Source organism: Manis pentadactyla, chromosome 13, assembly GCF_030020395.1.
Source record: "Manis pentadactyla isolate mManPen7 chromosome 13, mManPen7.hap1, whole genome shotgun sequence".
Taxonomy (NCBI): Eukaryota; Metazoa; Chordata; class Mammalia; order Pholidota; family Manidae; genus Manis; species Manis pentadactyla.
This window is the reverse complement of record NC_080031.1, coordinates 85,032,308-85,046,337: the sequence shown is the minus strand read 5'-3', so window position 1 is coordinate 85,046,337 and position 14,030 is coordinate 85,032,308. Positions and strand designations below refer to the sequence as shown.

The window sequence follows — 14,030 nt, the reverse complement described above, 5'->3', positions numbered from 1 at the left end:
TTGTGCATTGAGTCCCCCAAACAGAATTTTATTGTTGTTAACAACCATTTGATCAATAATATGAGAGATGCCCTCTCAAAAAAAAAAAAAAAGACGATTACAGACCTGCAGACTATTGGATGCAGATGTAATTCTAGAGCTCAACCTATCCCTGGGAGAACAAACTGGATAATAAAACATTTTACCCCCGCCCAAAAAAAAGAAAAAAGAATCTTCACACAGGTTCACTTTGAGAACTATTGCTCTAGTACCTCTGAGACCATTGCCCACACACATAAAAATGTGTTTAGAATAGAATGAGCTGTGACATACAACCTTCCTTTTAAATATTGTAAATGGCCCCAATAAAAATAGCTGTCATCCCAAACTGTGAACCATTTAGATCTGAAGATTACATCATTTTAGAGGTTGATTTCCAGGTGTTTTCAGTTGCACTGGATTAGACCAGCAGAATATTTAAAAAGAGTGTTCTGAAGTATTGCATCTTTTGAAATACACGTCTGCTCCTGACCTAGTTCCCTCAGTGCTAGCAAACGTGATCACAGTGGAGGCAGAGGCAGCTGCCTTAAACCAGGCCATAACAAATGTCTGATGACAGCAATAAGACATACCAGGTTTTTTTCTGCCTATGTTCATTTTATCTTTCATCAGCTAAATTCTACAGCATAGCACATTGTGATATAGAACTCAAATTTTCTGTTACAGTATCTTTTAGGGAATTTTAGTCTTTCCAGAATTTCCTGTTTGGATCCATATCATTTAAGAACCAGCTAATCTTCCTGAGCTCTTATGGTTTTCAGTTTTTTTCACCAAGAGCTGGCAGGTGTAGAGTGGGAAGGCTGACTCTCTGATGGGAGAGATTCATCAAAATCCATTGTTCTTTCTAATATGACATCTTTACTGGGTGATACAAGTGCTTTGTCTTTCACATAAAATTAAAATGCTCAAGCAAATGGTAATAGTTTATGCAAGGGGACTGCTGGACTGCTGGCTTTGAGAAAGAATGGGGCAGTGTTTGTAATAAGCATATACTTTTTTGCTGCTTAAAAATTGATGAAATGTTAGACAGGCAGGGAGTTTAATTGTATCCTCCAAAATCTTCCAAAAGTTGGTTCTAGATAACTAGTTTTAAAACCATCTTAGTCTGTTATTACATCACAATAGGACTGGTATTGCAGACATTTTATCACATGTGTGCCTTCTATAAAGTTGTACCTTTTTCTTTTTGACTATACCTGAATATGACATGCCATTGAAAAAAGAATAAGATACTCTAAGTGAAGAAGTGAGGAAGGGCACTATTGCCATAGAAATGCTTCAGATGGATCAGGTTATTTCTTCCATGCCCTGCTGATACTACCTGCCAGCTATTTACACTGAATATCTATAAGGCCTATCCTACAGGGAATCACCTGGTGTCACCCATGCTCCTGGGTCTTCTTCATGTTTCAGAGATGTGCACTTTTCTCGCTTGCTTTGTTACTTTTACCTAAGTTCTTATGCCTCTTCTGACTGTGTCTGTTCAGCCCATTAGTCTCCGACCCTCTGCCCTTCCTTCATAAGCCTTCCCATTCTGCCAGTACCAATAGGCACTATGAACTTCAAACTTTTCATGTTTCCTTTTTGATGTATTTTCTTATGTTTCTATTTGCTAACTTTTAATCTCATGCCACTGCCTGTGTGTATGTGAATGTACTAGACAGAAATTAAGAGAGAAGGAGGACAGGAGAAGGTCAGAGGGGGATAGAGAAATAAGAGGGGAAAAAATGGAGGAGGAAGAGTGAGGGAGAAGCATGAGGATTGGGAAAAGGAGAGAGAAACAGGGTTTGGAAAGAAAGGAGGGACCCTAGGAAGGGGGGAGAGGTGGAAAGGGAGGGTGGTCTGCAGAAGCTGAGAAACAGAAATGTGGGGCAGAGAGAAGGCCAGAGAGTTGGGTGGAAAGGGAACAAAGGCAGGGAGTAGACACCAAGGTGAGGGAGGGTGGGAGGGCGGTGAGAGAGCCGAGGAGGGAAGCTGAAATGGGAGGCGACCAAGAGGAAGCTTTCTGTTCTCCCTTTTCTTTCCCTTTGTTCTTCCTTTTTAATTAGGTAGATAGATTTAACAAACATATGTTGACTACTATAGAATATTTTGATTTTTTAAATTTACTGAATTACTTCATAGAAACTTATGTTCTTTTTTAAAATATGTTTGAGTAAGTGTCTACTACAGGATATTGTAACTTGTTTTTTTTCTAAATTTGCTGAGTTATCTGATAGAAGGTAGTCTTTGTTGATAGGGTTTCAGCCTTTGACCTCTTGATAATGCTCTTGGGGTTACTAACACATACATAATTGATTTTGCTTTTATTTTTCTGGGTGGCAAGTCAGTAAATTCACTAAAAGTCAAGAATGACCAGGGAAGGAGGTAACTAGTTTTTATTTTTTCATGGACTTTCTATTCTTGTACTTCACTGCTTTTGGCATATTTTAGGCATTGAAAGAGTAAGTCTACTAAATAGTTACTGTAGCTTGTTAGTGACCAGTGTGCATATACCTTTACAGGAAGCCAAAATGAAACTTTATGAAATAATTCGAATAAACATCCACTGAATAAATCAGAAAACTTTAATAGGTGTAAGTTTTTTTCTTATTAACTGAAGGATTATGGCATGATCTGTCTTTGTTCTTTAGATGTAAGAAGAATCTTAGATTGTTGAAAAGAGAACTACTGAATTCTAGGCTGCCAGAAAAGAAATAGGTTAGCAAGCATTTGCTGTGATGAAATAAAATACTCAATTGTAATGGTTTTGACTAAATGTCACATAAATGTATATTGACATTTTCTTCAGTAGTGTCTTAGTTGTATGCATTTTAATAATTATTGAAACACTGTAAAATGTGATACGTTGTGAAATTTTATTTCTGTCTCTAAAATCATTTTATCTCTTAGGGCTTCTGTATGTAATGTACTGTTGACTTGCTGCAAAGATAATGTATGTCGTCTTTGGGTAGAGACATTTTTACCAAATGATTGCTTGCTATATGGAGGTGACTGCAACCATTGGACTGAACCAATTAATTTAATAAATAACTTCAAGAGAAATGCTTCCAGTAAAGAACGAGTTCAAAATGCTTTAGATGTGAGTGTTTTTGTTAGATGTCATTTCCTGCAAGTTATAAAACATTAGCTTTTTTGTAACATTCATTCTAATTAACATTCAAAGTCATACGTAGTAGTGAAAAAATATGTTTGTTAAGAAAACAGTTTTCAGAAAAATTTTCAATATAGTTCGGATTAGGTTAATTGATGAAGGGATGATTACACCGACTTAGCTAAATAACATAAAGCAAATTAAAATCTGAGAATGCAAGGATTTGACTGTAAAAATAAGTTAGTTTTTTATTTCTTTGGGCGTTGGTGTTCATACTGTCATAATTATCAGATTCTTTTCTACAGTTTACCAGATGTATTTCTGTTTTTAGAATCTCCACAGAACTTGAAGTGTTTATTTTACTAATTAGTGTGGAAGTAAAGACAGTTTTTGATGTTTAGGCCAATTGAACATAGACTAGTAATACAAATTCTTCTTATTTTTTTCTTGCTATTGAAAACAGTAAGTGACCAAAAAATGATTTGTCTTTGAATTCTTTGTATGATTATGGAACAGCTATTTTTCTAATGGCTCAGAATGTAATTAAATACATATTGCAAGGAGACTCAGTGACCAATAGAGTGCTTATGTATACTATTAGCTGAATGAAGTCTGACTAGGAATTTGAAAACTCTCTTTCTGCTTTTAGGTGACCTTGAGTTCTCTGTAAACTATATTATCATTTGAAAGATGAAAAAAAACAGTATTTGCACTGTTATGGGTCAAATGAGATGATCTCTGAAAGTGCTTTGCAAATTATAAAATATTATGTGTGAAGGTAATTACTTAATGCCTTGTGGCCATAGGGAATAAACTGTGGATACTAAGAGAATGGTATACACAGACATCATTATCCATAGGCACATTATTGTAAACTTTTAAGTTGAGAAAGTTATCAGAAAATTAAATAAAAATGTCAAAGCCTTGTTGGATGGTTAAGAGTCATACAGTTCAAGTACTGAGCTTATTCTTTCTGTTTTAAACATGCTGTACAAAAGTGCTGAAAGATATTTGTACATATAAACTCATCTGAAATAGGATGTGTAATGACTAACATTCATTATATAACCTATCCATACATGTTTGTGACATATAGACATTATTTTTACCTTGTTTTTATTCACACAGGTAAATCTGAGACATTTTTGTAGAGGCCGGAGGAGATCACTTGCCCTTGTAGCACATACGGGATACATGCCACACCAGCAGGATCCTCATCATGTCCACAGGAACACCTCACTGCATGCCAATGCACTCTGCCACTTTCACATTGCAGCCAGTATCAACCCAGCCACAGGTACTGAAGCACAAATGTTTTTTGGAATTGAGTGGACTGAATTTATAACAAACAAGTTGTACTTTAGTTTCTGTACAAGTAAAAAGTCAGAGGGAACTTTCTTGGTTAATTTTTCATTATAGCCAGCTTATTGGTTACATGAAAAGAAGTATTTGTTTACTTATTTGTTTTTAAGGCTATGGTTTAGTGTGTGATTTCCAATCTTGATAAGTCATTGAGATTATTAGTTTATTCACATATTGAGATTTGAGCTAATACTTAGCATAGAGGTTAACACCACAGTGTAGTATTTTATAATTATTATATAGTTGTTAAAATAAAATCATTTTGTTTAGTATTTAATCTTTAGAGCAATTTCAGAAATAGGAAGCAATATGTAGGCATTCCAACTGAAAGAATTAAGAAACTTACCTCTACAGTCAAATATGTACTATAAGATTGAAAGATCTAGAACATCTGGATCTATGTTTGGGAAGATTTAAGTATTCATCATTTTAATAAATATTTCTTGGGAGTTTAAAAACTAAGTGGTTGCTTAAGGTGGGCACTTAAAGTGCAACTTTAGAGTATTACTGGGAAAAAAGTTTGAAACAGTATTTGTACATGATAAATGCCATCGGTATAGAAAGAGAAAAATAAAAGCCTCCTTTAATCTCTATCACACCCTGGTCCTTCCCGGCAGGAGATAACCACTATTGATGAGTTTTGGGGATAATTCCTAAGTATAAATTAAGGATGACCTATTTCCATACAGCATACTGGATTTGTAGTAGTATTTTAATATAAATATTAGATTATTTATATTTAAAAAATTATATAGGCTTGGGAAATGCCATTAACCTTTATCAAAACCATACATTGACAGTGGTTGTAATACTCAGAGGCAATTCTAAGGTCAGTACAATAATTTTGAAAATCTCTGCTGAGTAAAGGACTGTATTTTGAGAATAAAGAAAGCTTGAATTCTCAGTTTAACAGAAAAGGCTGAAAATTACAGAAAAAGAAACTAACTTCCAACATAGCATCCCCTTGACTACCTTTCAATAACGAAAACTCTAGAAGCTTTCTTTAGATTGTAGGTCCCTAAGGAAAATCCATGCATATAAAGCAAATCAAAGCAAAAAATATTATTAGCAGTTTGATTAGATGCTATGTAGAATTCCTTTCCCTAAATTAGATCTGTTGGAATGAACTTTCTGAATGCTGTCTGTGTTTCTTATGCAAGGCCAGACTCTCAGATTTGGCTTCACTTATTTTTGTCCATTATTACAAATAGATACAGGAGAGGAACTCCTGAAAGCATGTTCTCTTAGTTCTAGTTCCTACATGCTTTCCATGAAGATTTCTCTTAAAAAATTACTTCAGTCAAATTCTTTGAGTGAGATCAGGAGACAAGAACTGTGACTTTCTTTTTAGCTAGTACACTTCTGCTAAAAGCCAGCATTAGACCCTCCTTCTTGTGTACTTAACATCTAAGTTAAGCTAAATGTAGTTTCTTAGAGACATTGGTGGTATTTTTGGGGTTGATTCTAAGTTAAAAATCAGAAAATCCTACCTATTAGGATTCTTGGGGTTATTCTCTCAAACTTGGCACTGTTGTATATTTACCTAGGAACAGTGGGATTTGACACTTCAGTCCCTCAAGGCTTTTATTGAGTGTTTAATTAGTGCCAGTGTAAGAACTGGAGGTGGTGATCAAAACAGGTGTGATCCTTGCTTCTCTTATGAAGCATATAATCAGGCAGGGGGATAAACACTAATCAAACAACTGTACTAATGAATGTATGGTTATAAGCACAACTCTTAGACTGGATGTATCTTATCAACTCTTAGAACCCACCTCCAGTAGAAGGGACAGAAAGATTCTTTTATCCTTTCCTTTACCATTCATTCCCTATAATACTGTTACTGTTGGTTTTCAGCAATAGACCCATGGTTTGAACAGATAATTAATTCAATTGATTTATCCTTCCTTTAAAAGAAAATCAGTAGATTGCTTCTGGAGAAAATTGTTTATATTGCCTAAATCCATTCCAGCCTTTACTGTTCAGCAGACACCAGCTAGCATGAGCTAGATTTGCATTTGGTTTAATATGATAAACAATTTTTTCTTCACTTCTGGTAATTAGGGATTATCGTTTGTCACAGTTTACTCTGATTTTGTACTTCAGTATACATAATTTATCAGTTATATCAAAAGTAATATCAAGGAGCAGTTTTTTTTTTTAGCTGATTTGTTTTTTCTTGAATGCCTTTCTTGAGTATAAGGGAACCTCAGGTTCATACTTCCAACTCGTTCTTCATAAGCAGCATCTATTTTAGGATTAGATGAAAGAGTCATTAAAAAGCTAATAGGTCACTCTACTAAATGAAAAGGAAGATGTTGCTGTTGAGATAAATATATCACTAGTTCCTTTGACATCATAATGATGGCATTTTCCATTGTAGATCAGGTTAAACTATGTTTCTTACTAAAGTTTGTGTATAAATTAAGAAACATTTCCTGTTACCATGTATTGAAATTATAGGTGTGTTTCTTAATGAGAATGTTTTTTAGAATTAAAAAAACAGATATCTATGTATATGTAACTTACGTTGTATGACCTAGAATATGTAATTTTATCTCCTTTATAATAGGTATATTAAATTTACCATTTAGGTGTGTTTTCAGTAATAATTGTGGGAACCATGTTGGTTGCCTTATAGGTTAAATAAAATGTATTACAGAGGTTTACGGAAAAATGTGACAGCTAATAATAAAAATATGGAACCTCAATGTTTTGTATGCTAGAATGATAGAAATATTAATTGGGGGTTTCTTTTGTTATTGTTCTTTATAGACATTCCACTTCTTCCTTCTATTACGTCTCTAAGTCTAAGTGAAAATGAAGAGAAGAGTGGGCCTTTTGTGGTACACTGGCTAAACAATAAAGAGTTGCATTTTACTTTGTCCATGGAAGTCTTTTTACAACAACTTAGAAAAAGTTTTGACCATCCATCTTCTGAAGCCAGTGCAGAAGACTCTAATCAAGCAGATGTAAAATCTGATGAAGGTAAATCTTTAAGAAGGATAAAAAACACAAAGTTCTGTTCAAAATAACAAAGATTTTTATAGTAGGGTAACAGTGTTATCAAATAAACTTCAAAATGCAATGGCATAATACTTATTTGATCAGCTAGTTTAATAATCCAGTATATATGTTCCTTGTCCAGGTGGCTTTCTTCTTTCTGCATGGTGACACAGGAACTCAGGATTCTGCCTCCTGTGTTGTCAGCCACTAGGTGCTTACTACTTAGACTGTGAGATTAGCAGAGTTGGCATTACCTGGGAGCTTGTTAGGAATGCAAACTCAGGCTACACCTGGAGCTACTGAACAAGAATCTGCAATTTAATGAAGTCCCAGGTGATTCGTTATGTACGAAAGTTTGAGAAACATTATCCTAGGTCCTTAAACTCCTTTATTTTCAGCCTCAGTCAGGGGAGAGTGAGGGCAAAGATGAGGTATAGCTGTTTCTCAACTTTGTTGACATAGAATTGCACATCCCTCTCTACTCTTGTTTCATTGGCAAAGACTGATCACAGGCCCCATGTAGCTTCTGACTTGATAGCCCTTCTGTACTAAGGACTGTGAAACATGAATGTGTGGTGGCCAGCTAGCCATCTCTGCTACAGTTTGTTGTTCATACATGTTTTTGTTTTTAAAAAGTTTTGTTTTAGTATCAAACAACACAGATAGGTATGAAGTTCCCCCACTGTTAAGTTTGATGGGTAACCTTCCAGATTTATTCTTTTCTATGCTCATACAAATGTATGTATATAAGCAGTTTTTTTTAAGTTATAGGAGTTCATTTTTAAACAAAAACAGTGTTCTGCAATGAGTTCTTCTCTGTTTTGTTATTTTTAACAGCTTCAGAATATTTTGTGTCAAAAGAAAACTTTAGCATTTCCTCCTTGATAGACACTGAAATTGATTTAAGTTGTTTCTCACTATACTGATAATGGTACTATGACGGATCTTTTCATCTCTGTGAATTTTTCTGTAAGGTAGATTCCCAGATGTGGAATTACATGAGAGGGTAAACATATTAAATTTCAGTAACTTCTGCCAAATTTCTCTCCAGAAATGTTTTACCAATTTGTATTCTCTCTAACAGGGAGTACAATATCTCTTTATAAATGATCCAAATAACCTGTTTTCACATCCTTGTCAACACTGGATTGTTCACTATATTACCTTTTTGCCACTTGATATGGGGAAAATGGCATCTTGTTTTACTTGACATATTCTTGAAGCAATTTGAACAGAATTACTTAGCCCTTCCTGTAGTTTTCCTCTTCATGCCCTTTGCCTAACTTTCTGTTGAGTTTTTTTCTTAATGATTTGCATGTCTTGACTAATTTTTTAAATCTGGTAGACAGTCTTACATCTTTTGTGAGTCTTCTTTTAAGAAAAGCTCTATATTCCTAACCAGGTGAAGGGGACAGGATTTTGAAATACAAGTCAGAATATATATATATTTATCTATATTAATAATTTGGCATACCAGCTTATTTTTAATTACCTGTATATTGAAGGAAATCTGGAAATAGGGTGTATAAATGTATTCCTTTAAAATGGTTTCTTTAAGATGTCATATCGGTTGGAAGTGCATACATCTAGAGGATAGCTAGTGTAACAGATTCAGGTTTGGATAAATCTCCATTATGAAGAATGTGCAAATTATATTCCAATAATATATTTAAAAAATTCAGTCCAGATTTGTAGCCCCAGATGCAACTCCTTCATTTTACCATGAGCAAAACTAAGGTCCAAAGAAGAGGTTTGTCTTACTTCTGAGCAGTTAATTGTGGTACTTCTTCTTTAGAAATCAGTTTACCGATTTTCCAGTCCAGTATTAGTCCTTCTACTATTAATGCACTAACTCATTTTCAAACAAATAAAACTGAATTAACTCTATTACCGAATTAACTTCTGATTATTGAGCCTTCTGATTATTAAGTTAACTCCAGTGGCCTTTTATTCCTGGAGCAAAGTTATTTTTAAAGGGGAGCCCATTTCTTATTTATATGAAAACTATTATGTTATTCATCCTGATTGCATATATAAGGATATTTCTTAATTTATAGTTACATCTTGGTTCATGAACCCTTTTGCTTATAGAAACGGATGATGGTATTGATGAAAAGAAGGAATTGGGTGGTGATAAAACGGTACCAAACTCAAGTTTTGTGCCATTACCAGCAGCTATCACTAATCACCAGATTGAAGTACTTCTGTGTGAATGGAGTAAAAATGCAGACATGCTGTTTAGTATTCATCCCATGGATGGTTCTTTGCTGGTTTGGCATGTGGATTGGCTGGATGAATACCAGCCTGGTATGTTTCGTCAAGTTCAGGTACTATTATTATGTTGGCTGGAGAGCTACTTCTAGTTCAATTTGGATATTGTTTTATAATAACTGTTTATGTAATTTCATGTGTTCTAATACTCACTTTCTTAATTCTAGGTGTCCTTTGTTTCCAGAATTCCTGTAGCTTTCCCTACAGGTGATGCAAACTCTCTCTGTAAAAGCATAGTGATGTATGCCTGTACCAAGAACGTTGACTTGGCTATTCAGCAAGGGAAACAAAAACCCTCAAGCCTCACACGTTCTACATCAATGCTTATCTCTTCTGGTCACAATAAATCAACTAATAGTTTAAAATTAAGTATTTTTACTCCAAATGTTATGATGATTTCAAAGCATGCTGATGGCTCTCTGAATCAGTGGCTGGTCAGTTTTGCTGAGGAATCTGCTTTTTCTACAGTTCTGAGTATTTCTCACAAATCCAGATATTGTGGTCATCGTTTTCATCTTAATGATTTAGCTTGCCACTCAGTATTACCATTATTGCTTACAACATCGCACCATAATGCATTAAGGACACCAGATGTTGATAACGAAAAGCAACTTTATGATGCTGTAAATACTGAAGAATGTTCTTTGGCACAACAGAATAAAAGCACCATTGATGTGGCATTTCAGGATCCTAATGCAGTTTATAGTGAGCTTATTCTTTGGAGGGTTGATCCAGTTGGACCATTGTCTTTTTCTGGAGGTGTTTCTGAACTTGCCCGGATTAATTCTCTTCATGTTTCTGCATTTTCCAATGTGGCATGGCTGCCCACTCTTATACCCAGCTACTGTTTAGGTAAGCATTCTCAAGAAACTTATGTTTTCTGACATTATCACTTAAGGGTTAAATTTTAAATGTTTGTAAATACTTTGTAGGTGCATACTGCAACTCTCCTAGTGCATGCTTCGTAGCAAGTGATGGACAGTATCTGAGATTATATGAAGCAGTTATTGATGCCAAGAAACTTCTATATGAGCTTTCCAATCCTGAAATTTCTGTAAGTAAATGGTTTTTAAAACATGATATTTATCGTCACTTAATTTATATTTATTGGGTATGTTCTAGAATTGTGACATAATTTATAATACACCTGTATATTTTTTATTTATTTCATTTTTTCACATTTGCATTGTATCCTTACAGTGATTGTAAGCCCCTTTAAAAAGAGACCATTTATTTCATCCATTCCAAAAGTAGAGTCCAGTGTCCTACAATATGTGTTTCTGTAATACTTCTTTGCTAAGGGATAAATAGGTACTACTGACAGTATAATGTGGAAATTATGTTGGTTCGTAACCTTCAGTTGTGTGTAGGCAAGGGGAGCTGAAGTAACAGTGAAATTTTAATCTTAATCAAGGAAGAAAAAGCACTCAGCTTGGTTGCAATGGAGTTAGGAATCCTATCAACACCACTGCAAAGCTTTTGTCTTTTGATAGGTGGCACTTCTTCCTGTGCCCAGCTAATAGCAGTCCACCACTACTTTGTCTCAGTGCCTCTAGCAGCCAGTGTTTCTATTCATTTGGTTTTGGTGTTTTAAAATATCCCCTGAGGTGTAACCGTCAGCCCTACTACACTTCTTGTTTAGGAGATTCAAGCCATCTTCTCAGTTACCAATTAATGTTTTTATTAATGTTCTGGTTAGAGAATTGCATAGGTGTCAGTGATCTGCTCCAATTCAGTTTTTCCCCTAAGTTATTTTTAATGCATGGTTTTACAGAATGCCAGGTTTTTAAAAACACATATATAGTATGATAATAGAAACATATTTATTGAAGGCCTTTTGTTTTTCAGGAATTGTTTTAAATTCTGGGAACTTAGATGTGAACAAAATAGACAAAAATCTGAAGTCATATTCTAAAGGGATATAGGGGAGAAGGATAAAAAGATATTAATAAAAACTATGGAGAGAATTAGCATTGCAGAGTAGTAGGGAATACCAAGTAAGGTGCTTGTCAGGGAAATCCTCATAGAAAAGGTACCATTTGAGTAAAGATCTGAAGGAGATGAAGAAGCTAGTTGTGTGACTATTTAGAGGAAGAGTATTCCAGGAAGAGGAACAGCTTGTGCAAAGATCCTGAAACCAGAGCACGTTTGGTGTGTAATGAATTAGTAAAGAGGCTCTTGTGTCTGGAGCAGAGTGAAGTGGAGAGTACTCAGGATTAAAGTTAGAAAGTTAGCCTGGCCAGGTCATATGAGGCCTCATAAGCCTTTGTCGTAACTTTGACTTTTACTTTGAGTAACATAGAAACCATGAAAAGAATGGCAGAGTGACAGAATCTCACTTAGATTTTAAAAGGAGCAGTCTGGTTTCTATATAGTTTAGACATGGGAAGCAGAAGGGGAATCAGAGAGACCAATTCAGAACTATTATAGTAGTCCAGTACAGAGTCAAAGGGCTTAGAAAGGTAGCAAGTGGTAGCAATATAAAAGATGGTAAGAATTGGTCAAATGTGGTTGTCTTCCAACACTGAACAGTGAGGCGTGGACTGGATATGGGGTTTATGTGAGAAAGAGAGGATAACTGTCAAGGTTTGTGGCTCAACACTAGCAAGTTGCTTTGAGTTGAGATGAGAAGTTGGACGAGTACCTGATTTTGAGGATCCGGGAGATTTTGAGCCTGGATATGGACATGTTAATTTTGAGATGCCTGTTTGATGTACATCCAAGAGACCAATAGGCTAATGTCTGGAGTTTAGAGGGATACCCAATCTGCAGATAGAAAATAAGTAGTGGTCAGAATATAAATTTAAATCGTGAAGCTGAATGAGATCACTGAGATACAGAATAGATATAAAGTAGAAATGATGGAAGGATTGAATCCTGGGGTGTTCCATTGTCAAAAGTGGGGTGAGTATGGTGTGCAGTGGAAACCAAGCGAAGAAAATTATTTCAAGGAGAAGGGAGTGATCATCAGGATCAAACGATGCTGATAGATGAGATATGATCAAGATTGGATGTAGCAATGTGACCTTGACTAGAGCAGTCAGAACATAAAGGATTAAAAAATCAGCATGTATAAATAGACAGTATGTCAACTTGTTTCTTCTCACCTCAGAGTACTGCTTAAAAAGCATTGATTCTTAGATCATTTCTATGAGATTAAAGTCACTCTTTCACATTAATGGTTATAAAATATTTTTCCCTCCAACAGTTACCAAGCATTGTCTTTCTTTGAGCTGTTAACTCTTACTCATTCCTAGTAAAAGTCTTAGAATGTGTGTAATGAAAGGGGCTTGTGAACTTTCTTAGCCTCACTTGAAAATACTTATTAATGTTATGCCTAAAATTTCACATTATTTGTTATTAATTATTACTGAATTTAATTGTTTAATAAAAGAGATATCCATTTCTTTAAAAACAGAAATACGTTGGTGAAGTGTTTAACATCGTAAGCCAACAGTCAACAGCCAGGCCAGGATGCATTATTGCTTTAGATCCTATTACCAAACTTGTAAGTATTATTTTTCTGGCCATTTAGCATTATGTAAATAATATATATGTCAACTTATATTGGTATTTATTTTTCAGCAAGGCAGAAAAACCCAGCTGCTTCATGTTTTTCAAGAGGACTTCATTTTGAATCATCTTGAGAAGAAAAGTCTGGGAAGAGATGTATCTGATGCAGGTAAAGAATTTTTTATGTAATAAAAAATATTATGTCAGTAGGTGAGGCAGTTAATAAAAAATTAAAAATAAATAATAAAGTTAATAAAGATGTTTCATCTCCTTGAACTTAAAATTTTCCTATGTAGGTGTTGTGTGATATTATTTATTATAAATACCAGTGTCTTTTTATTCTTAACTAGGAAATAAATATGAAAAAATTAAGGGTTCATCAATTATGTTTTTTTAAATAAGATATCATTAATATACAATCTGTAAAGGTTTCTTTTCACATCAGCAACATTGCGGCTGTTACATTCACTCATATTATCAGGGCCCCACACATACCCCATTGTAGTCACTGTCCATCAACATGGTAAGGTGCTATAGAGTCACTACTTGTCTTCTCTGGGCTATACTGCCTTCCCTGTGCCCCATCCCTACATCACGTGTGCTAATCATATTACCCCTCCATCCCCTTCTCCCTCCCTCCCCACCCACTCTCCCTTCACACCCTCCTCCCTTTGGTAACCACTAGTCCCTTCTTGGAGTCTGTGAGTCTGCTATTGTTTTGTTTCTTCAGTTTTGCTTTGTAGTT

The 14,030-nt window shown here is 35.0% G+C and overlaps 1 protein-coding gene across 8 annotated transcripts in view; it reads left to right on the top strand.

Moving 5' to 3' along the window:
• DMXL1 (Dmx like 1) overlaps positions 1-14,030 on the top strand; it is a 169,501-nt gene that overhangs the window by 51,257 nt on the left and 104,214 nt on the right. For all 8 annotated transcript variants that reach the window (XM_036903236.2, XM_036903234.2, XM_036903230.2 and 5 more), the window contains exons 8-15: positions 2,932-3,121; positions 4,262-4,430; positions 7,271-7,483; positions 9,593-9,828; positions 9,940-10,624; positions 10,705-10,826; positions 13,191-13,280; positions 13,358-13,454. In XM_036903236.2, the coding sequence (XP_036759131.2) occupies positions 2,932-3,121; positions 4,262-4,430; positions 7,271-7,483; positions 9,593-9,828; positions 9,940-10,624; positions 10,705-10,826; positions 13,191-13,280; positions 13,358-13,454 (1,802 nt within the window). The remainder of the gene's footprint in view (positions 1-2,931; positions 3,122-4,261; positions 4,431-7,270; positions 7,484-9,592; positions 9,829-9,939; positions 10,625-10,704; positions 10,827-13,190; positions 13,281-13,357; positions 13,455-14,030) is intronic.